Source organism: Cryptotermes secundus, unplaced genomic scaffold (assembly GCF_002891405.2).
Source record: "Cryptotermes secundus unplaced genomic scaffold, Csec_1.0 scaffold57, whole genome shotgun sequence".
Classification (NCBI taxonomy): domain Eukaryota; kingdom Metazoa; phylum Arthropoda; class Insecta; order Blattodea; family Kalotermitidae; genus Cryptotermes; species Cryptotermes secundus.
The window spans coordinates 322,502-344,284 of NW_019725840.1; the positions used below are offsets into that span (position 1 = coordinate 322,502).

At 42.0% G+C, this 21,783-nt stretch overlaps 2 protein-coding genes across 9 annotated transcripts in view; one reads left to right on the forward strand and one right to left on the reverse strand.

Moving 5' to 3' along the window:
• The window catches only part of LOC111863598 (E3 ubiquitin-protein ligase RNF123), a 32,637-nt gene extending 23,551 nt beyond the window's left edge, over nt 1-9,086 (forward strand). For 3 of the 6 annotated variants that reach the window (XM_033751125.1, XM_023850062.2, XM_023850066.2), the window contains 7 exons: nt 714-853; nt 946-1,134; nt 3,329-3,494; nt 4,294-4,434; nt 6,254-6,431; nt 7,551-7,690; nt 7,892-8,207. In XM_033751125.1, the coding sequence (XP_033607016.1) occupies nt 714-853; nt 946-1,134; nt 3,329-3,494; nt 4,294-4,434; nt 6,254-6,431; nt 7,551-7,680 (944 nt within the window). In that variant the 3' untranslated portion in view covers nt 7,681-7,690; nt 7,892-8,207. Of the gene's footprint in view, nt 1-713; nt 854-945; nt 1,135-3,328; nt 3,495-4,293; nt 4,435-6,253; nt 6,432-7,550; nt 7,691-7,891; nt 8,208-8,608 lie in introns of those variants that run through there. The other 3 variants (XM_023850065.2, XM_023850063.2, XM_023850064.2) reach the window with 3 other exon arrangements.
• Nucleotides 9,087-11,601: 2,515 nt separating this feature from the next.
• Nucleotides 11,602-21,783, reverse strand: part of LOC111863597 (protein GVQW3) — a 41,058-nt gene continuing 30,876 nt past the window's right edge. For 2 of the 3 annotated variants that reach the window (XM_023850061.2, XM_023850060.2), the window contains exons 3-4: nt 20,309-20,428; nt 11,602-12,525 (exon numbers count right to left, since the gene is read on the reverse strand). In XM_023850061.2, the coding sequence (XP_023705829.1) occupies nt 12,350-12,525; nt 20,309-20,428 (296 nt within the window). In that variant the 3' untranslated portion in view covers nt 11,602-12,349. Of the gene's footprint in view, nt 12,526-14,084; nt 14,557-20,308; nt 20,429-21,783 lie in introns of those variants that run through there. The other variant, XM_023850059.2, reaches the window with a different exon arrangement.

Below are 21,783 nucleotides of genomic sequence, written 5' to 3' on the forward strand. Positions count from 1 at the left end.
CTAAGGGACCCAACAGAATAGGTGTTTTCCCTCACCTGAGGACGGAAACAGATCCAGTTTCCGAAAAGTCGTGTTTTTCTTAGTTATCTTAAAACCAGGACGATGGATTAAGTCCGAAAACCCAGTATCTCCATGTTTCTGTCTGATTGTCATTTCATCTCAGTTGTTTTAAAAAGATAACCGATTGGTTATCTTCTGAATTATTATATTGTCATGTCTATGAGTGACTGTAGATGGGGTATGGATTGGTAATTGCATTTATTGAATTCTTAAAAACTTGTGATTACACTTTACAAATCAGTATCACACAAAGAGTAGTGTTCTCAGTTATGGTCTTCACTGCACTGCTTGCTAACATCTCGCAATAGCAGATGTTCATCTGCTCCTGGGCTCACATCCTTGCAGGCTGGTGGCCATCTCACACCAACCTCCTAACTGCTGTCTCAGGACTCTTGTAATGGCAGCTGGTCCTGGTTATATAGCCTCAGCATGGACTGCACAGAAAACACTGCTTCCAGCAGCACTACTATTGTTGCATGCATGTTCGCTGCGGCCATCATTTAATGGCTACTGAGCCCTCGTATAACACGTTTGCAGAGCCTTTCCCTAGCAAAGGCTGTCTGCTGGCTTCACAGTTCTGGCATTCAACAGACATGCCACAATATAAATCTTTTCTTACATTCAATTTTACTCCTTTTTACTATTAATTACAGAGCCTTGCCCATCATATCTGTTCCAATGTCATGTGAAGGAGGTGATGATGTCAGATGAACGTGTTACCACAGCATTCCTCAACTCTGTGCTGAACCAGCTGAACTGGGCGTTCTCCGAGTTCATTGGCATGTTGCAAGAGGTGAGATCATATTACAGTGTTGCATAACCTATCTCGCATCTTCCTTGCTGTGCCCATTACCGACAGCTTGCATTGTGTTGGTTCTGTTGCAGATTCAGAACGTTTCCATTCGCCCTCAGCGAGTATTCATCGAGTCAAGACAACTAAAAATTTGTGCCACATGCTTTGATCTCACGTTAGCGTTGGTACGGGTACTTGAGATGGTGGCAAGCATTGCGCCGGAAATCTTCACAGATGTAACAAGAAGTTCCTCAGAAGTGCTGCTAGGTCGCCTTTGCCAGGTATTTATTAGTTTGTAATAGCAGAGACTGGATTTGGGCTGTATTGGATTCATGGGACGGAAACTAAAATGTGCATTGAAAAGTGGAGGATCATCTGGAATATGATGCCATATAGGCTGATAGAAGTTTGTTTCTGCTTAACTTCTGTGAGACTGTGTTGCATCACATCCCAGAAGAGAGTGGTCTTCATACTCACTGCCACGAAATCGTCACATCCAACGATAAGAGTGATACGGTAATAAAGTTCTGTACCAGGTATGGTGAACCATGGGTACTGACCGAGATATCAGCTGACACTAGTGATTATAGGTTTTGTCTATGTTAACATCTGGAGCTACATGATGAATCTGTAGTTCACAAATTGATAAATCTTTTCCATAAGATACATGCTATTACTTATATATCCACCATGACTACAAGGAACTATAGTTGCCCAGGATAAGACAGGTGTGGGGGGGAAAAAAACATTATATTTTATTATCTTGTCGGTTATTTTGAACCATGGGATAATGTAAAGGCAGATTTAAGAATCTGTCACCAAGACGAATCTAGTACAATTTGTATCGCTTTCAAAACTACATACAGGCCTGTTTAAAAAATTTGCAGCAACAGATGTTATACTGAGCACACGAGGCAGTACCAGAATAACAAATATGGTTGGTAACACAGTGGTTATAGTGACTGGCTACAGGCTGGACAACTGAGGGTTTGGATTTCGAGTCCCTGTAGGGACAAGGATTTTCTCTTCTCCACATCGTCTAGACTGGCTCTGGGGTCCACTGAACCTCCTATCCAACCAGTACCAGAGGCTCTTTGCCCGGGGATAAAGCAGCTGGGTTGTGAAGCTGAACACTCACCTCCAACTAGTGCTGAGGTCAAGAAAATGTGCATCTATACATCCACTCCCCCATACGCCTTCATGGTGTAGTGCTTAATTAGTTAAGCACGGGGACAAATTTACCTTTTACACCTCTTATTTGTAACCAGTTATGATGTAAATCTGCTACTGGACACCAGAATGGTTTTGTCATTCGTGATGTCTGTATTTGTGCTTTGGTGAAACTTGGTTTGTAGCTAGGTTTCCTTTTATCCTGATACATCAGCTGCTGGTCTGTGCTGATGATGTGAATCTACTGGCTGATAATATATGTACCATAAAGGAATATACAGAAACTGTAACTGACGCTAGGAAGGAGGTTGGTCTACAAGTAAACACAGATAAAATCTTAGTATATGTTGCTGTCTCATCACCAGAATGCAGGTGAAATTATTACATAAAGATAACTAATATGCTTTGAAAATGTGGCACAGTTTAAATATTTGGGAATGACAGTAACAAATCAAAAATTGGTTCAGGAGCAAATTAAGAGGATATTGAAGATGGGTCATTCGGTCCAGAAGCTTTTGTTTTATCGTCTGCTGTCTAGAAACATAAAAATTAGAATATACAGAACTAATTTTGCATGTGGTTCTGTATGGGTGTGAAACTTGGTCTCTGACATTAAGTGAGGAGCATAGACTGAGTGTTTGAGAACAGGGTGTGGAGGGGAATATTTGTTCCGAAGAGAGACAAAGTGACAGGATGTTGGAGGAACCTGCATACTTGTACTCTTTGCCTAGTATAATTAGAATTATCAAGTCAAGGATGGTGAGATGAGCATGGCATATAGCATGGATGGGGGCAAAGAGGGATGCATATAGAATAGTCGTGGGAAAGCCAGAAGGAAAGACCACTAGGAAAACCAAGACATAGATGGGCAGGTAATATTAAAATAGATGTTAGAGAGATAGATTGGGTGGTGTGGACTGGATTGATCTAGGTTAGAACAGTGACCAGATGTGGCTCTTGTGAGCACGGTAATGAACCTTCAGGTTCCATGAAATGCTTGGAAGTTCTTGAATAGCTACACAACTGGTGGCTTCTCAAGAAGGGCTTAGCTCTATGAAGTTAGTGTGATTACAAGTTTTAATGAACCACTTGTACGTACTGCATGAAGATTGCACGATTAATTTCACCAGTAGGCTCTTTAGTATTCTATACTGTGTAATTCATTTGGACACATTTCGTGTCTGGCATTTAATTTTTCTGTAATCCCTTCCTTGATATCATAGTTTTAAGTTCTGACGCCCCACCAGATGAGCTATGAAATTTGTTCATGTGAACTGTGCAAATGAATGATGTTTCAACTTGCAGGTGCTCTGTCAGGTCCTGAACCGCGTCAGCTCGCAGACCAGCTGCTTCCAGCACGTCATAACTCTGGATATCCCTGACTTGGAATCGGTGGACCACTTCCCAATCCTTACTGCTGTTGTGGGAGTCCTGTTGGCTCTTCTGCTTGACGACATGCAGGAGTTTGATGGTTAGTTGTGACATGAAATGATAAGAGGTGCATGCATTGTGTGAAACATTGTGGTTGAGAGGTTTGCACTCATGCTTAGTAATCAGGGGTTCCAGATTCAATTCTTGACCTGGGGACTAGCTTTTATGACTGAAATTTCCATTCTTTTCCTCATTTCCTCCAGGAAAATACTGAGATAGTCCTTTAAACTAGGCTGCAACTACTTCCACATTCTTCCAAGTTCATAATACACAATCATCTTTACATTTAAAGATGTAGTTGAGAAAGTGTTGTTAAATAAACTATTAAATTAAGGAATGCTCTCACATCTCATCTTTAAAGGAGAAATGTGTATGCTCCAGAAATGGCTAGCATGACTTCAAGAGGGTTTATTAGGTCAGATTGCTGGAAACGATAAGCTTGTCATCCAAACCACAGCACATGTCACTGAAGCAGATCATATCACACCATTTGAGATTTGAGTTCCTAACCGCAATGAGTATCAAGATTATTCCTCATAGTTTGGTAGATAAGTAGCAATATGTGGAGCCTACATACTGTCATCTTTACCGCACTTCAGTTCACCATGCCACACTGCACACAGACCCTGAACCTCTCAAACCCACGTTGCAAACCACAAGGGGAGGACGCGCAAGCAGAGTGGATCTGTGTGAGTTAGAGAATGTGTGAGCCTCAGTGCCTCACAGCCATATGGACTTTCATGGCCTGTTAACAGGGATAGCTTTATGTTTTACATAGAGTAATTTTCAGACATATTTGTAGGTCTTTTCATGGCAGTTTTGCTTATTGTTTGTTTCAGTTAATGTCAGTAAAGTGCCCAGGGTCACCAAAGCCGTCCTGATTGAGCCGAGTTTCCAGTTGGAATCAATATGTTTTGTCCTTGGTGATGTGCAGAAAGGGTTAATACTTAAAAAAGTGAAGCCTTTCTCTTTCTACAACTGTAAGTATTGTACGAAAAGAGATTTATGTTCTTTTTGGCGCCAGTGATGCAGGCTGTTGACACCGAGCAGTTTGGCATAGTGGTAACACTCTGGGTGCATATTTAGGAGGTGCATGCTTCAAATCTGAGTTGGGACACCACTTATTATGACTGAAGTTTTTGTGGTTTTCGTCAGTCCCTCCAAATCCTTCCCTGTTTGTTTTCACCTGTCATCCTGTCATTTGACTGTATACTGTAGCACAAAAATACTAACTGTATGTACTGTTCTGCTCATACAAATTGAAGTCTGTTTTTAATTCCTGCAGTTATGTTGAAATATGATAAATATGCCACTGTGAGAACCATAAATCCAGCTTTCTTTTAGAATGTCTCCATTTTGAAAATGTGTCACATCAGCTTGTTCTGTTATTTATTAGTTATTCTTTCATTGTACTTAGCTTTAAAGTCTCCTCTAATTTCTTTGTTTTTTACCCTCTTCCACATTCTCCTTCTGTAAAAGATAAAGTTGTCCCTGTGCTTAACTAATTGAGCACTATGCCATTAAGATGTATAGGGGAGTTGATATATAGATCCACATTTTCTTACCTCACCACTAGATGGAGGTGAGTGGTGAGCTTCACGTCCCTGCCACTTTACTTCCAGGGAAAGAGCTTGTGGTACCCATTGGATAGGAGTGTTGGTGGGCCCCAGAGCCGGTCTGGATGACGTGGAGAAGAGAAAATTCTTGACCTTACCAGGACTCGAAATGTGACCCCTCGGTCGTCCAGCGCATAGCCAGTTGCTATATCAACTACACTGTCCTGGCTATTAAAGTTGTCCCTGTGCTTAACTGATCAAGCGCTATGCCATGAAGGCGTATGGGGGAGTGGATGTCTAGATCCACATTTTCTTGACCTCAGCACTAGCTGGAGGTGAGTGGTCAGCTTCACGCCCCAGCCGCTTTACCCCCAGGGAAAGAGCCTGCGGCATCCATTGGATAGGAGGTTGGGTGGACCCAAAAGCTTGTCTGGACGGTGTGGAGGAAAGAAAATTCTTGATCCTACTGAGACTCAAATTCCTTCCCCTCAGTCACTCAGCCCATAGCCAATGACTATGCCAAGTGTAATATCCTTCCTGACATTCTCCTTCTGTAAAGTAAAGTAAAGCTATTCCTGTACCAGGCCATGAAGGCCCATAGGGTTGTGAAACATTGAGGGTCCCACATTTTCTGGACAGTTGGCTCAAAGATGGCGGTAAGGTTGTCAGCCTTATGTGCCAGCTGCGCTTTACTCACCAGGAAAATTATTTAATTAATTCCTGGTACTCATTTCTGTTAGAGGCTGAGTCGACCCCAGGGCCATAGTGCGGCTGGAAGGATTAGGTCAATTGAAAAAATCCAATGACCTCATTGGGACTTGAACATGCGTCCTTCTGGCTTGTAGCATAGTGCCTCAACAACTACATTACTGCATCCCCTTTCTCCTTCTGTACTTAAAAATCTCACTCAACTGCTTTTATTATGCTAATATGTGTCTTATATAAAACAGATTTTTGTTATACCCTGTGCAGTAATCCTTGTTGTGAAGTATGCACCAGCATCAACTTTATTCCTGGGGCCGTGCTGTAGGTCAGGCGGTTAGGCCAATTAAATGCTGACATACCAAGTGGACTCAGTATCATGTGTGCCCATGAAATAAAATAAAAAGAAGAAAGAAAACCATATTGCTGACTCCCAGTATATCTTTTGTTGTATGGGGTACCAGTGTCACTTAAACTGATGCAGCTTCTTGCCTGAAATGTTTCTGTACGCATTGTTTTGTCTTCTGTGACTGTGTTTCAGATTCAGACGATGTGAGCATTGCAGAGATCGAGAATGTGAAGAAAATGATTCAGCTACTCAGCTTTTACCAAGGAAGGCTGTCGGATGCTGGGGTTATATCTGAAGATGAAATCTGTACAATTTGCTATGCTTCTCCGATCTCAGCCATCTTCAAACCGTGTAACCATCATTCGTGCAGGTATATCCCATACTGTTCTTTAGTTTGTTACAGGAATTTAATACTCTGCATCTACTGTGTCCATCTTGCAAGTCACAAATTGAGACTGCATGACACTGTCCGTGTCTTCTGTTTCAGTCCGGTGAGTGGTAACATAGCCTCTGACAGTTGCATTCTCATAGTCTCTTAAGTAATAAAATTGATGCTTAAATATAGTATTATTAAAGTGGCCTCCGTAGTCTAGGGGTAACGTTCCCACCTCATAACTCAAGGTACGTGGGTTCAAACCCGGCAGAGGTCGTGGAATTTTTAAGGGCGGAAAAATTCAGGGAACAAGTCCTCCGGGAGGGACTTTAAGCCATGGGTCCCATGTCGTAGATTTACAGCATGTAAAAGATCCTCATGTCTCTAGGAGACCTCTGAGCAAAATTAGGCAACAATTTCCCGCTCAAGTAGTTTCCAATGCCTCTGGTAGATGGGGGAAATATCAGGTACCGATGGCCGACCTCGTTGGCTGAACGGGGCTGATAGCATGCACCAGTGCCAGTAGGGTATGGCGACAGTAGAAATTAAAGGGGGATGCACAATGGACCAATAACTGGTCTAAGTGCATGGGGAAACCCACCCCCTCTAATAATTCAATTCAAAGTGCATGGGGAAACCCACCCCCTCTAATAATAATAATAATAGTATTATTAAACGCTTTATCCCTTCCATTTCTCTCAATAATAATAATATTAAGCAAAATTTCTGACACTTGAGCACTTAATGTCCCTGTGGCTAATGCTGGAAATTCAGTTCTGATATGCTTAGAAATAACATTTCTTCTTTTCACCTTTTTTCATCTTTAATAGATAAAAGATGCAGAATGGAAATGTTGAATTTGCCATTGCTCTAAACCCATGCAACTTTTATAAGATTTCAGATATTTGTGAGCATTAAATCACATCTCTGTTCCACTAGGAAGTGCTTTATGAAACTGTGGCTCTTGCACAGATAGCCATTTTTGAATTGTTATGCGCGTAGTCTTGTGATATGCAAGATGTCTCTATATATATCCATATACCCTGGTATGTGTGCTGGTTTATGGAATACCTGAATGCCCTTTGTTTACAACTGATGTCTAGTATTCATTTGCAGAACTTGCATTGCCCATCACCTGATGATTTCAAGAGCCTGCTTTTTCTGCAAGGAACCCGTTCAGTTTGTTATTGGCCTGGATGACACAGTACTCCCTGATTTATCAAGACTTGGAACCCAATCAAGTTAAAGCAGATTTGGTAAACTTAATCTTGTATATAATGTATAAATTATCAGTTTACTGTGTCCATGTATCAAAGAGCATAATTTGGCATAAAGTATTATATAATTAAGTTAGTGTACTTTGGAGTTGCGTTTGATCCTCTTAATTTGTTGAACTGGGATATCTCAGTTGGTATAGTGACAGGCTGTGGACTGGTTGACCTGTGTTTGATTCCCAGCAGTGGCAGGAGGTTCTTCTGTTCTCCACAGCGTCCAGACCAGCTCTGGGGCCTACCCAGCCTCTTATCCAATGGGTAGTGGGGGCTGTTTCCTTCAGAGTTACAGCAGCTGGGGCACGAAGCTGACCACTCCCATTGATCTAGTGCTGAAGTCGGGAATTAAGGAGCTATACCTCCAGTGTCTTCAAGTTTCTTAGGTTATACATTTGGTGGTAAATGTTGTATGATGTTATGTCAAGTGACTGATCACAGTTACAGTGAAGCTGTTGTATGTATGACATGAGGCAAAAATAAATAAGCATTACTTTTATGCCGACTTGCTTGTGCCGAAAGTTTCATCTCCCTCTTTGTATCCCTCTGCTTCACTGCTTCACTCATCAACCTGTTCTTTCTCTTACACCACCAAGAATTATAAATTCTTTAACACCTCTCACAATACCATTTACAATTCATTGATGGTGAAGTGAACAGCCGGTAGACCTAATCCACAAGAGTGGACCTGGGGAGTGGTGGATGTGGAGGTGAGTGTAATTGTTCCTATCGTGAAATAATACCATTTGTGCTAGATATAGTGCATTCTGTAAATGTAACAACGTATCAGAAATAAACCTTGTTGTGTCAATTGGAATTTCTCACTCTATTTATTGTATCCACTGATATGGTTAGAATTTCATTATTTTATTTACAAATGTGTTTTAATGATTTCTTGTCTTGTAGATGGTGGTTCATGGAAAAGTCAAGGTGGTGGCCAGTACAACAGTGGAGGCGGAAATTGAAGCAATGATGACTTTGGTGTCTGTATAACGCAAATCTGAGAGATGTATTTCTGAAAAGTGCCTAATTCACATATAAGCAATTATCTTTTTGCCTGTAGTCTATTTTTAGGCACTATCTTATGAAAATTAAGTGTTATCAAGGATTCCCCTCAGTGGACCATCAGACATATAAGTATTTATAGGATTATGTACATTTTGTATTAGCAATTAAGAAACTGTAGTGTGCTGATTGTAAGAAGAAATGTACTGTGATAAACTGCTGAGTCTGTTTCTTGTGATTTTACTGTGTACCTCATTCCTGTGGTTTTATTTGTATTCAAATGAACACTGCTGAGACTACTTTACAAAGAAGGAATGTACTTAACTCTTAATTATTCTTGCTTCTTCAGAAAGATTAGTATTATATAAGATTTAATGTTTAGTTCCGGTAAGCGGCCTCCGTAGTCTAGACGTAACGTTCCCACCTCATGACTCGTAGTATGCGGAGGTCGTCGAATTTTTAAGGGCGGAAAAATTCAGGGAACAAGTCCTCCGGGAGGGACTTTAAGCCGTGGGTCCCGTGTCATAGCTTTACGGCACGTAAAAGAACCTCATATCTCCTAAGGAGGTCACTGAGCTAAATTACGGACGTTTCCCGCCCAACAGCAGTCTCTAATACCTCTGGTAGATGGGGGAAGCATTATAGATACCTCTCAGCTAGTAGAGCCGGTCTCGCTGGCTGGGCGGGACTGATGGTAAGCACCAGTACCGGTAGGATATAGAGACTGGTAGAAATCATAGAGGGAAGCACAATGGACCAATACAGGTCTAAGTGCATGGGGAAATCCACCCTCTCCAATAACTAGCTAACTAACTAGTTCCGGTACTGTGTGATGAACAGTATAATGAAGTGGTTAACATGAGTGATAGTCAAAGTAGTTAATTTATTCAGCCACTTTCAGGAATTTTTATCTCTCAGGACAACAGTCTGAGTGTATGCAGTAACAGGAATATTGAAGTGCTGGAAGATCTGGCAGTAGAGGATTCCAATGGAAATGTCTACAGGGAAACCCCCGTTTAACGTTTCTTTGGCGAGCAGTTGGTATGAACACTTAATGAGGGTATTCTTAAATGGAGGAAAATTAACAGTGAGATCATTGAAAATTAATGTTAAATGAGGCAAAAGCTTTCAAGAAGGAAAGTTAAATGGGGGTTCCACTGTACTTGCGATACATTTGTAGAATTAATGTTTTTGTCTCAAAAGTGTGCATAGATAGAGACTTGAGAATACAAATACAGAGTCAGAGATGAGGAAACTGCTCCAGTCCTGTAGTCTTCCTCAACTAGTAGTCCATTGACTGTCACCAGTTCACGGCATAATTTATTCCTGTTTCCAAATTCTAGTTAATTTATGTTGTATATACTCTATGACAACTAGAGGAATTACTTTTAATGAATGTCTTTTTTATTTCACTCCCACTCCCACCTTACCAACATTTGTATTGGAACCCCATATGAGGAACAGTGAACTTGAACACAACTGAGGAAAATCTTTAAGTGGACAAAATGTAAAACTGACAAGGTTGACTTGGAAGTAACTGTTAAATCAGGGGAGAAGTTACACTGAGGAATATCAGCTGGGTGGTTCCACTGTACCACAGCTAATCCTTCCTGTCCCCATTCTGAAACCTTGGGTTCATAGCTTACTCATGATTAGTGTGCGTTCCTTGCATGATGTGCATGAGATGATCACACACAGGGCTGGTCCTGTTTGTCCATATGTTTCAACTCAGCAACCATTACTGCTGCTCATGTTTTAAAGAAATTACATTACATTAGACCTTCATTTTTATTGTGTAGTATTAATTCTTGGACTGCCTCTGTGGTCTAACGGTCAGAGTTCCTGGCTACGGATCCAGAGGTCCAGGTTACATTCCCGGTGCTGCCAGATTTTCTGAGTAGTGGGTCTGGAACGGGGTCCATTCAGCCTTGTGAGGATAATTGAAGAGCTATTTCAAGGAAATAGTGGCTCCAGTCTAGAAAACCGAAATTAACTGCCATGGGGATTCATTGGGCTGACCATGCGACATCCTCTATCTGCTAAAGTTGACACTAACTTCGCCAACAAGCGGCAGTCACCGGGTCAGTATAGTTCGCTTGCAGACTTTAGGCCCAGGAGTTTGTTTTTGTTTAGTATTAATCCTTAAGTAGCATGTCTCTACCGCAGTGAAATTGTCAGTTTCTTCAGGCTGTTCAATTCTAGAAGGAAGTTAATGTAGAGCTGAAAACAAAGGATTGGTAAGACCAGTTTTGTAAAGTAAAATGAAATATGGTGGACTGATTGATTGATATGAAGCTTCATCTGGTGCACATACAACAGAACATTACAGAAGTGCAACCCAAGTGTTCTGTAGACGTCAACTGAATGAACATGTTTGATTTTTATATTTTAAGGGTGTTAGTTTGGGGCTAGGAGGCTCAGTTGGTATAGCGACTAAGTTGCAGGTAAGACAGCCAAGAAGTTAAGTTCAATACCCAGCAGGGTTAAGAGATTTTTCTCTTCTCCATAACATCCCGACTGGCTCTTGGGCCCTACCAGCCTCATATACAGTGGGGTGCCAAGGGCCTTTTCCTTGAGAGTAAAGCAGCTGGGTCATGAAGCTGACCACCCACTTTCATCTAGTGTCGGGGTTAAGAATTGTGGAACTATACCTCCATTCCCCCACACATCTTCATGGTGCAGTACTTAATTAAGCACAGAGATCTTACCTTTTACATTACACGCTAAACTGTTTTAAGAGCGACAGTTTTAATCACATTGCCCAGAATTGCAGTGTTATTAATTGTAACAGAGTTTTGAAAAACTTTATCTCCCTTTAGCTGGGGGGGGGTATTCCGGGCCTGCTGTCATCTTGTTTACTGCTGGAATGTCTAATAGCCAGAAATGCAGGAGTGTGAACAGTATTCAATAATTTATTTAATATGTATATAAATTTTACAGCCACTTTATTGTACATATTATATATATAAGCTAAATTACTTCCCCTATTTTAACATGACACGTGTTTGTTGTTACACTTGTGTTAATCATGGAATGATAAGCCATCCCATGTGAATAGGTTCGTTATAAATATTCCAGTTATGTGTATGTGTTTACATGTTTCTTCCCTTTGGTGCCATCTTCAGAGGCTCAACAGAAAAAGGAACTCAATTTACAGTTGCTGTAGATCTTAGTATAATCATAAGTTGTACACATATTTACTGATAATATTTAAATATCTACAAATTAAGCTTTTTTTTTGTTACGACTGTATAACTTAATTGTACTAAGAGCCTTATCAATTTCAAAGTAAGCTCCATTTACTGTTGAGCCTGTGAAGGTCTCCCCTAGGGGCCTAAACATGTAAGCCCATATAAATAATCAAATTATTTACATCAAATTTGTTTACATCAGATGCATGTCATTCTAAGATTACTTTCCTTTATTTTTTGGTAATCTTAAGCAAGAATTAGAACAGTTAACTGTTAAGAGAAATTGACGGAAGAAATTGAACAAGATAATTTATATATATATGTGACAAAGATAGAAGCTGGAGATGAGGTGTTTTATTGTTGTAACCCCTGCTTCAGATGCTCTGTGGTGATTGTTACGATCTGGCGTGCCGTGGCTCGATGTGGGCAACCAATGGGGAACGGGGGGGTGTTAGCGCCTTCGTCCGAGCCCGGTCCATAACCAGTTTGGGTCGTAGTGGTTGCTTCCACGTAGGGTTGCTGGTTCGGACTCACTAACGAAGTTTCGGATTTTGTGAGAAGGGCGGTGGTTGCGGAGGGCGTGGAGGTAGGCCGCTGTCGCTTTCGGACGGAATGCTGGCCCTTGATCTGTAAATGGCACAATGTTATGAATTAGGGCAGGTTCGTGTTCATGCAGTACTTCTTGTTGTAATGACTGGACTATGGGCTATGCAACTAATCAGTGTTTGATGAATTCTAGCTTCAAGGCTATAACGATGTGTAGTGCATTTGTAGTCAACCAACGTTTGGGAGGAACATCTCGCCTCCTTCTTCAGGGTTGAAGAATAAGTTGACAAAGAAACTGACGTGAAAGCAGTTGAGAAGGAACAGCTCTGCTTTCGCTTTATTTGCTTTGACTACATGGCGTTATATCCCAAAAGATAGAATTTTTCCTAACCACCACTGTAAGAACCTCAAACTCTACATAATTGGGGTTTGATTCCCGGCAAGGGGCAGGGATTGCTGCATTCTCTGCTATGTCTAGACCATCTCTCGGCCCATTTGGTCGTATCTAATGAGGTCGGCCATCAGTACCCCAGCGCTGTGGGAGTCTAACCGCGATTCTTCGGTTATCGAGACCATAACTTTACCGACTGAGCTACGTCGGGGGGCCAAAATGAAAATCGGCTAACACCCTCAGTACTGATCGCCAATACCATATTAAATTTTACTGAAATATGGTGACTTGTATTTGTAATAAAACATAACTAGGCTATGCCCTCCCCATTATATTGTCATGTGAGGGAGTGACTATCGACGGCCTTTTGGATTTGATATTGGATTTATTAACCACTTTGCTATACAACTCGTAATTTCACTTATTTACAGCGCCATCGCTGATTTCCACACTCGTATCACAACCCTATGGGCCTTCACGGCCTGTTACTGTGTTAGTTTTGTTTTTTTTGTTTTTTTTTTTTTTTGCAGTTCGCTAGAGCACACATACTAGCATTTTCAGCCTGTTACAGTCTCCACTAGCTGTCTCCTGGTAACAGCTTCTAACAGTGGCCATTCATCTGCTTACGTCCTTACCATCACAACTGAACTCTGTCTTCACTTCATCCCGCTTACAACTCCTTGGCACGGATCACCGTAGAAAACACCGTTTCCAGCCTTTTTTCTACTGTTGCGTGTTGCTGCGGAGACGTGTTGGTTTGCGGGCGTTACCCAGTAACGGTTTTGGCATATTTGCTTATCTCGTGGTCGTTGCCTTGTAACGGCTTTACACGCCATAATACGTTCTTCTTATGAGCTTTGAACTAAGAACGGACAATGATCTACTAGCCAACAGGGCATGGTCCAAAAATGGACAATTAGGTGACCAAGATTCGATTCCCATCGAGGGAAGGATTTTTCCCAGCCTCTAATACAGTTGACACTGGGAGGAATGCTGTCCACTCAGAAGTACAGAGCGAGTGATGGTTTACCTCTGCCCCCCCCCCATATTCCTCGATGGTGTGACACTAGCAATAATTCTTACTTGTATCCAACAGGTTCCCTATTTGAATCTCTGCCAAGAAGCAGTGAACTGGGAACCACGTGGAAGGAGGTAGTCATGGCTTGGTTCGAGGTAACTGTGGCCATCACTGTCGCTAACAACCTGTAACCATTTTACTGTACATAAGATAAACCATTTTCGCACACACCTTCCTCATGTCAAGATCTTCAGTTAAGATTTTCCTAACTGTTTCTCTGTCGATTTTCGCTTGCTGTGCTATGCCCCTGACAGTCAGCCGACAATTTTCACGCACAATTTGACGAACTTTTGCAATGTTTTTTCCAGTTCTGCTCGTTGCTGGCCGTCCTGATCTCTCTTCGTCCGTGACACTTTCTCTGCCCGCAGAAAAACGTTTCGCCCACTTGTGAACTGCTGTTTTCTTCATAGCATTATCCCCGTAAACTTTCACTAACATCTCTCTGATTTCGCTTTTACTCTTGCCAAGTTTAACAAGAAATTTAATGTTCGTTCGTTGCTCTAATTCAAGTCCCAACATGATCGCTATGGCACACCAAAACACATTGAAATAATAATAATCGCCACTAAGAAATACAGAGGTTAGAAACTGACATAGAAGTGTAAATATGCGTGGTCGTCATCTGCGCATACCATTACTGCCTCTATATACGTAGGCAGAACTAATACAAAGCTATTTACACAGCTGTAAAACGCTGATATGCCAACGTCATCAAACCATACTGAGGTGTCTGTGCACTGCTGCCAGAACACGCACACGGTGGTGAGTTCGTGAACTTTATTGTCAGACCTCGTATGTACAAATAACCTGAATAACCTGACCCTAATTCATGACTCTTACTCCCATAGAAATGTATGTAGTTGCCTGCTGGTTCCACGCCACTCCTGTCCCATCTGACCTCCTGTATCCCCATTAAATCTGATTTACAATTTAAATCGTTAAATAAATCATAAATATATGAACATATCTCAAACTTACACGTTTTCAGCATTTAGAACAGCTGTGTCAAACATGCGGCCCCCATAGCCACAAAGTGCGGACCCTCAACTAATTGATATTAAAATCAATATTAAAATTTTAGTAGAAATATTTTTTTGTAAAGACAATTTTCCAACAGACCAGACGACAAGAAGTCTCACGCAGACATAAATTAGCAGGCTGCAGGAAATTCAATGTTTTGCTATTTCTAACATAATTTCTTGTGTAATCTCTCGTTTTACATATCGAAAAGTTGTTTGATACTTGTCAAAAATGGCATTCTCTTGCTTTTTAAAACTGTAAGATATGTGACTTTAGGTAATATATTGAAATTATTCCTAAATAATAAATAGAATTAAATTTCCTTGTATCAAAATCTAATGTATATTTCTATTTTGAAGTGCGCCCCTTGAATATTATTTATAGGGCTGAGGTGGCCCTCTGTACAAGTTGAGTTTGACATGCCTGATTTAGAACAAATTGTGTTTTTAATATAACATGCTGTTGAGTAAGGAATTACCGTGTTCCTTTGTATATTCTGTTGTCAGAGGAGTTAGTGGTATAATTTTCAACGCCCCGTGTTAGGAGCTGATGGTCCTGTCCCCCAGAGATCTAATTATCCGCAAGAAGTATGGAAACTGCTAAAATAACCTGCTCCTTTTTATGTCTTCCCATGAAACCAGTGTCAAGCTGATCAATAAAACAACAAAATGACTGATTATAAAATGGAAAATTTAATCCTCTAGTTTGAATAATGATCCTCTCGGTAAAAAGAAAAAAGTTATTGAAAATAAAACTTTCAGAAATTAATAGTGGTTTCAAATTTGTATTCATAAATTGGTTCTCACTTTCAGAGGCATTTTTACCTAGATTTATATACAGGTTACCTCAGTAGGCTAAATACTTCAGTTATAAATTGTGATTTTACTTAATGACGAACTTCGTAACCTCTGAAAGTAACCTAGTAGCACTAGAAGCCGGCGTAAGCAATTGTATAGTGTATAGGCTATGGGTTAGACGACCAGGGTTCTATCCTTGGTAGAGCCACAAATCTCTCTCTTTACTATCACGTCCACACCGGCTTTGGGGCCCGTCCAGCCTCGCATTCAATTAGTACCGGGGCTTCTTTCCCTCGGATAAAGCGACTGGGACGCAAAGCTGACCTGTATCTCATTCCAACATTAAGAATATGTGGACTTATACCTCCAATCCCCCCATGCGTAAGAATGAGGTGGTGCTTAACTAAGCACAGAGATAACGTTGCCTTACATTACCTAGTTCCTAATGTTACATTTTAGCATCCTGTTGCCCTGTACACATCTGATTTTGTAGCTTTTGTGCCGTCTATATGCAACGTCCTTCACTATTCTTTCTTCGTATTCCCTTATTGGACGTTACACGCTTCGGGTTAACTGGCCATCTTCAGGTGTACAGGTTGTTATGGTTAAGGATTTTGCTGCGCAGTGTATTACGGCTTTCTTTCGTCCTGTTGTAGTTGCCTTAACCATAACAACCTGTACACCTGAAGATGGCCAATAAAGCTTGGGTTTCTTCAGGTAGCGGTACCGTAAACAAGCGGCCGTAATATGACGGTGAATGACGTCACTAAAACGTTTCCATGGAAACAAAGGAACATGGTTTCCATGGCAACGTTTTAGTGACGTCATTCACCGTCATATTACGGCCGCTTGATTACGGTACCGCTACCCGAGGAAACCCAAGCTTTAGGCCGAAACATGTAACGTCCAATAAGGGAATACGAAGAAGGAGTATTGAACGACGTTGCACAGAGACGGCACAAAATGGCAGAAGTCAGATTGCCTAGTTCCTTAGGGTAGTGAAATCATAGGCTGCTGTTTTGAAAGAGCCCGGAAAGCAAGTAATATGTCCAGAATTTTTGTTAGGAAGCATCTTGCAAAATGGGCCACTTCCTAGACCGAGAAGGAGATGGGATGCGTGTATAGATAGCTGGACTGACTGAGCGTCCAATGCAGTGGCGATGTTGAACCTTCAGGTTCTGCTGCCACAATTAGTCCCTAGAGATATTATAAAAGTTTAGGGTTTTTTCAACATTTGCGTTAAGTATTGTGTGACCGTAAATGACACGTTTATGTAGGGTACTTACCTGAGTTACAATGATTCAATCTTAAAATCATTTAAAGATTGCGGTCGTCTGGAATTTCATACCGCGTACATTGGTAGAGACCGCCTCTGTGGTCTAGTGGTCACAGTTCCTGGCTACAGAGCCAGAGGTTCCGGGTTCGATTCCCGGGGCTACCAGATATTCTGAGAAGTAATGGTTCTGGAACGGGGTTCACTCAGCCTCCTGAGAATAATTGAGGAGCTATTTCAAGGAAATAGCGGCTCCGGTCTAGAAAACCGGAATTAACGGCCGTGGAGATCCGTTGCGCTGACCTCGCGACATCCTCTATCCGCTAAAGTTGGCATTAACTTCGCCGACAAGCGGCGGTCGCTCGGTCGGTATAGTACGCTTGCGGACTACAGGTCACGGTGTTTTTGTTTGTTTTGTTTGTACTTAGGTAGATCATGCATTGGTTGTGGAGACTGGTTGTAGAGGAGGCCAAGGCTCACCCAGGGCTGTAGCGCCGAGTGGTAGGTAGGTAGGTACTTTGGTAGACAAGTACCAGCGGTATTTGGAAGAACATAACTGTTTCCATTTGCAAGGTAGAGCCATTACATTTACTGAATAAAGTCAACTCGCCTTAGCAAAGCGCGAACGATTATTTCTTGCGTTTCGAAGAGCTTTTTGGCCATGAAATGTGAAATACCTTCCTTGCGGGAGAAGAGGAACGATTTTAAAAGACTAACGATATGAAAATTGCGTAGATAAATGTTTTAACGCGAGACATCGAAAGACGACTGTGAAGTGTGTCACACACTCCCACGGATTTCTGTGCTGTCTTCTGTGGCCAATCTCTGGCGGGAGGGAACGTGAGGTACTTTGTATTCCTTACGTGTCTGGTTGCAGCGTAATTTCCTGTCCTTTGTCGCGCCAAAAGCAATGTTCCTTTGTCTAATACCCTTATTTTGTGCTTAACAGAATTTCTAATATCACGAACACGATGATATTAATAAAACCCTGAAGGTAGTGGGTGGACTGCAGGCCCGGCTGTGTTGCACTGTGTGGTCAGTGTACCTCGGATGACACTTCGCAGAGAGTAGTTTCCCAACAGTACAGGTATCATTGGGTTTGAAGTTCTCACAACAGTTGTTATGAAGAGTACAGGTCTCTTTTATATAATACAGTGTTGTACTTTGCTAGTCAACTGATGTTTCGAAGGTACGTATCACCTCCATCTTCAGGGTCGAAGAATAATCCAAGCAAAAAACCAGCATGAAGCAGGTAGCGAGCAGAGCTTTCAATGAAATAGTAGTTCACCTGACTCTGCTTCGACCTTGGACATGGAGGTGGTACGTACCTCCGAAACGTCGGTTGACTTTCGACGGACTACACTTCGTTATATACGAGGAAATAGACCTCTTCATAATGACAGCTGTGAGAACACCAAATCCTATGCAGTAATCACGTTTAGTGCCGTAAAAACTCCAAATTTCAAATGAGAAGCCAGCTTCACGCTCTGTCTACCTTATCCCTAGATAAAAGGCCTACGGTACCAATGAGTCAGAAGACTGATTGAGCCCCAGATCCGGTTTGAATACGTGACGGTGCAAGAAGACCGTATAACCTTACAGTGGCGCGTTCGTCAGAGGGCATTGTTTAATGCTTCAATGTTGTATTGTAAGAGAGAATTACATTGAAAGAATGAAGTAGACTTGATTTCAATGCTGTCTACTCTCGATCGGGGCTCTCTTCTACTTTGTTCTTCTCAAATGCGATCATTTGCTGAAACATTTGTTTTCGTATATAGCGGTTAGTCGCTGGCTTCCCACTGCGGCGGCCCGGGTTCGATCCCGGGTCTGGTCAAGTGGAATTTGTGGTGGACAAAGTGCCGCTGAGGCAGGTTTTCTCCGAGTACTTCTGTTTCTCCTGCCAATCTTCATTCCACCAATTGCTCCACAATCACCATCACCTATCATCTGGGGCTGGTACAATAGGCCAGAAGTGGCCGCAGTACAAGGGACTTAGTCCCACTCCACTAGCATTTAAAAAAATTAGTATAGATGGACTTATTTTAATCAATAATAAAATATTTAGGTAGCACGATTAATCGTATATTAAGTAAGTACATAATTTATTTATATGCATTTAAACCAAGGCCGGATTTACAGTTGAGGGGGCCCCAGGGAAATCAAAATGTTGAGGCCCCTACGAGTAACAACAAATTTAGGTTAGGAAAATTTTTCTTATTTACTATAATAACTGAAAGTACAAAGGAACTTCTTGTGAGGTCAGAGAAGCGTGTCTATCGGTACAATCTGTGGACGGTAGTTGTTTTGTGGGGGCCCCGGTTTACTTATACTTACTTACTCATGAAGCTGAGCCCTTCAGGAGGAACCGCCAATTCTGCAGATACTCAAGAATTTCCCAGCATTTTATGGAACCCGAAGGTTCATTACCGTGTTCACAAGAGCCCCCCACTGGTCCCTATCCTGAACCAGATCAATCCAATCCATACCATCCCATCCTATCTCTCTAAGATCCATTTTAATATTATCCACCCACCTACGCCTTGGTCTTCCAAGTGGTCTCTTTCCTTCCGCCTTTCCCACCAATATTGGGGGCCCCGGTTACTGCTTTTGAATTTCGGCCCTGATATAGGCATAAACTTTCGTTTAATTACTATCGAAAACAAGAAATTTCTGTAGTACACAGATGCATTTAATTGTTTCGAAAATCCTGTGATTTTGACGTGCCGAAAATGTGCGTTGGGCATAAAATATATGGTTCAACTTCCTCTGTAACTTGCGTCCGAGGCATTTTTGGGATCAGTGAATATTACGCGAGATACGTCACGTAATGTTCCCTTTGTCCGATTTGACAGACATTAGAAAGTATCAAAAAATTTGTAATTAAGCTCCCCAGTATCATTAGCATGGTCTTCAGGATTGCAGTAACGTGCAGTTTGAAAAATATCATTTCGGAGGAACATATGGCCTCCATCTTAAAGGTTGGAGAGGAAACCTAAGAGATGTAGGCGATATGACCTTCGACATATTGGGCTGTTTCCCAATTACACGGCGTCATAACCCACAAGACCGCTTTCTTCATGGCCACAACTGTGAGATCCTCAAATCCAACGTCTCTAGTATCAAGTTTCATTAAAAACCTCTCAATAGTCCTCGAGTTTATTAATCGGTAAAACAGACTGACGGACCAAGGTGTCGAGCGCGGCTGCAAAGTTCTGCCTCTGCTGAAACTAAGCCCAGAAGTCCAACCACAGTCTGACTCAGTGTTTAAGAATGAGAATAGAACAGCGAGCTAAGTGCCCGTGTACCTGGTGCCGAGGCGACATGTTGTCCTAGCAGCGCCTCTTTGTCCTCATGCGGCAACTGCTCCAGGCTCTCAAGGTTTGTCCGGAGGCTGTCGAAGAACTGCTGCATGTTGCTCAGTACACCTGCAACAGGGAGGGCAAAAAATAGGTAAATCTATCCCTGTAACAGACCGTGGAGGCCCAGAGGGCTATGAGACGTCGAGGCTCCCACATTTTGTAGACAATCTCGGCAGAGATTCGAACTGAGGGCCTCCCGAAGACGAGCATCGGAAATTGCCGCCGCGCCAGCCCGTTAGGTTGCTTCTTCTGGGTGTGACTTCTCATGTGCTCATAAAGAAGCCTCACACTGCACGTAATATAAACCCCGCAACCTTCTTGCTGCAGGGCACGCAGCGGTGTAGTTGGTTGAGGCACTATGCTTCAAGTCGGTAGGTCGCGGGTTCGATTCCCGATGAGGCCATTGGAGTTTTCAGTTGACCTAATGCTTCCAGCCACACTATGGCCCTGGGGTTGACTCAGCCTCTAACAGAAATGAGTACCAGGAATCTTCCTGGAGGTAAAGGGCTGCCGGCGCGTAAGGCTGACAACCTCACCGACATCTGTGAGCCGATTGTCTAGAAACTGTGGGAGCCTCGACGTCTCACAACCCTATGGGCTTCCACGGTCTGTTACAGGGATAGCTTTACCTTTCTTTAAAATTAAAGTAAACCCTCGCTAATCCGGAGTAATTTGGAGGCGAAGAGGTCACCCGGATTAGTGAAACAAAAATGAGCCCTAAAAACAAATAAACTTAGAAAACAAATAAATGAAAAATAGAACGATGTGAGTAATGCTGATGTAAATAAATAAAAATATCGCTGTAGAGCCTTTATTTAAGATCTATAAAGGCGATACATTTATCCATCGGTAGAAGACCGAGAAGTCGTGCTTGTTTTTGAACGAAATACTGCAGGTCTGAAGCAACTGTCAAGTTTTGTCTGGACATACAAGTGACTCACCTGCCTTCCTAAATATTTAGGAGTCTGAAATTACAGATTATTCAAGATTAAAGTTTTTAGCCGCCTCATTAGCGCCATTCGCTACGATAATCCCCGACTAATGAATATTATCTCATTAAAATCGTAATGACATACACAATTCAGTACTCATATGAAGCAATTCTTGGATATACTAACAGTGGGTGATATCCCTCACCGCCCTTCTCCTTTTGGCTATATCTCACCCCAGCATTTCGCATTCATCGCGCACTCTGTTATGCATATATTCAAACTCTCAAGTCTGCCACGGCCACTTCCGATACATGTTTCTCTTAGGCGTAATCTACACTTAAATTTGTCCCGGCTTCTAAGCCTGGTAAAGCAACCAGGGCATGAAACTTACTACTCATCTGAACATAGTGCCGAAGTTTAGAATGCGTGGAGCTATGCTTCCACTCGCCCATACGTCTTCTTGGCGTGATGCTTAATGAAGCATGAGTA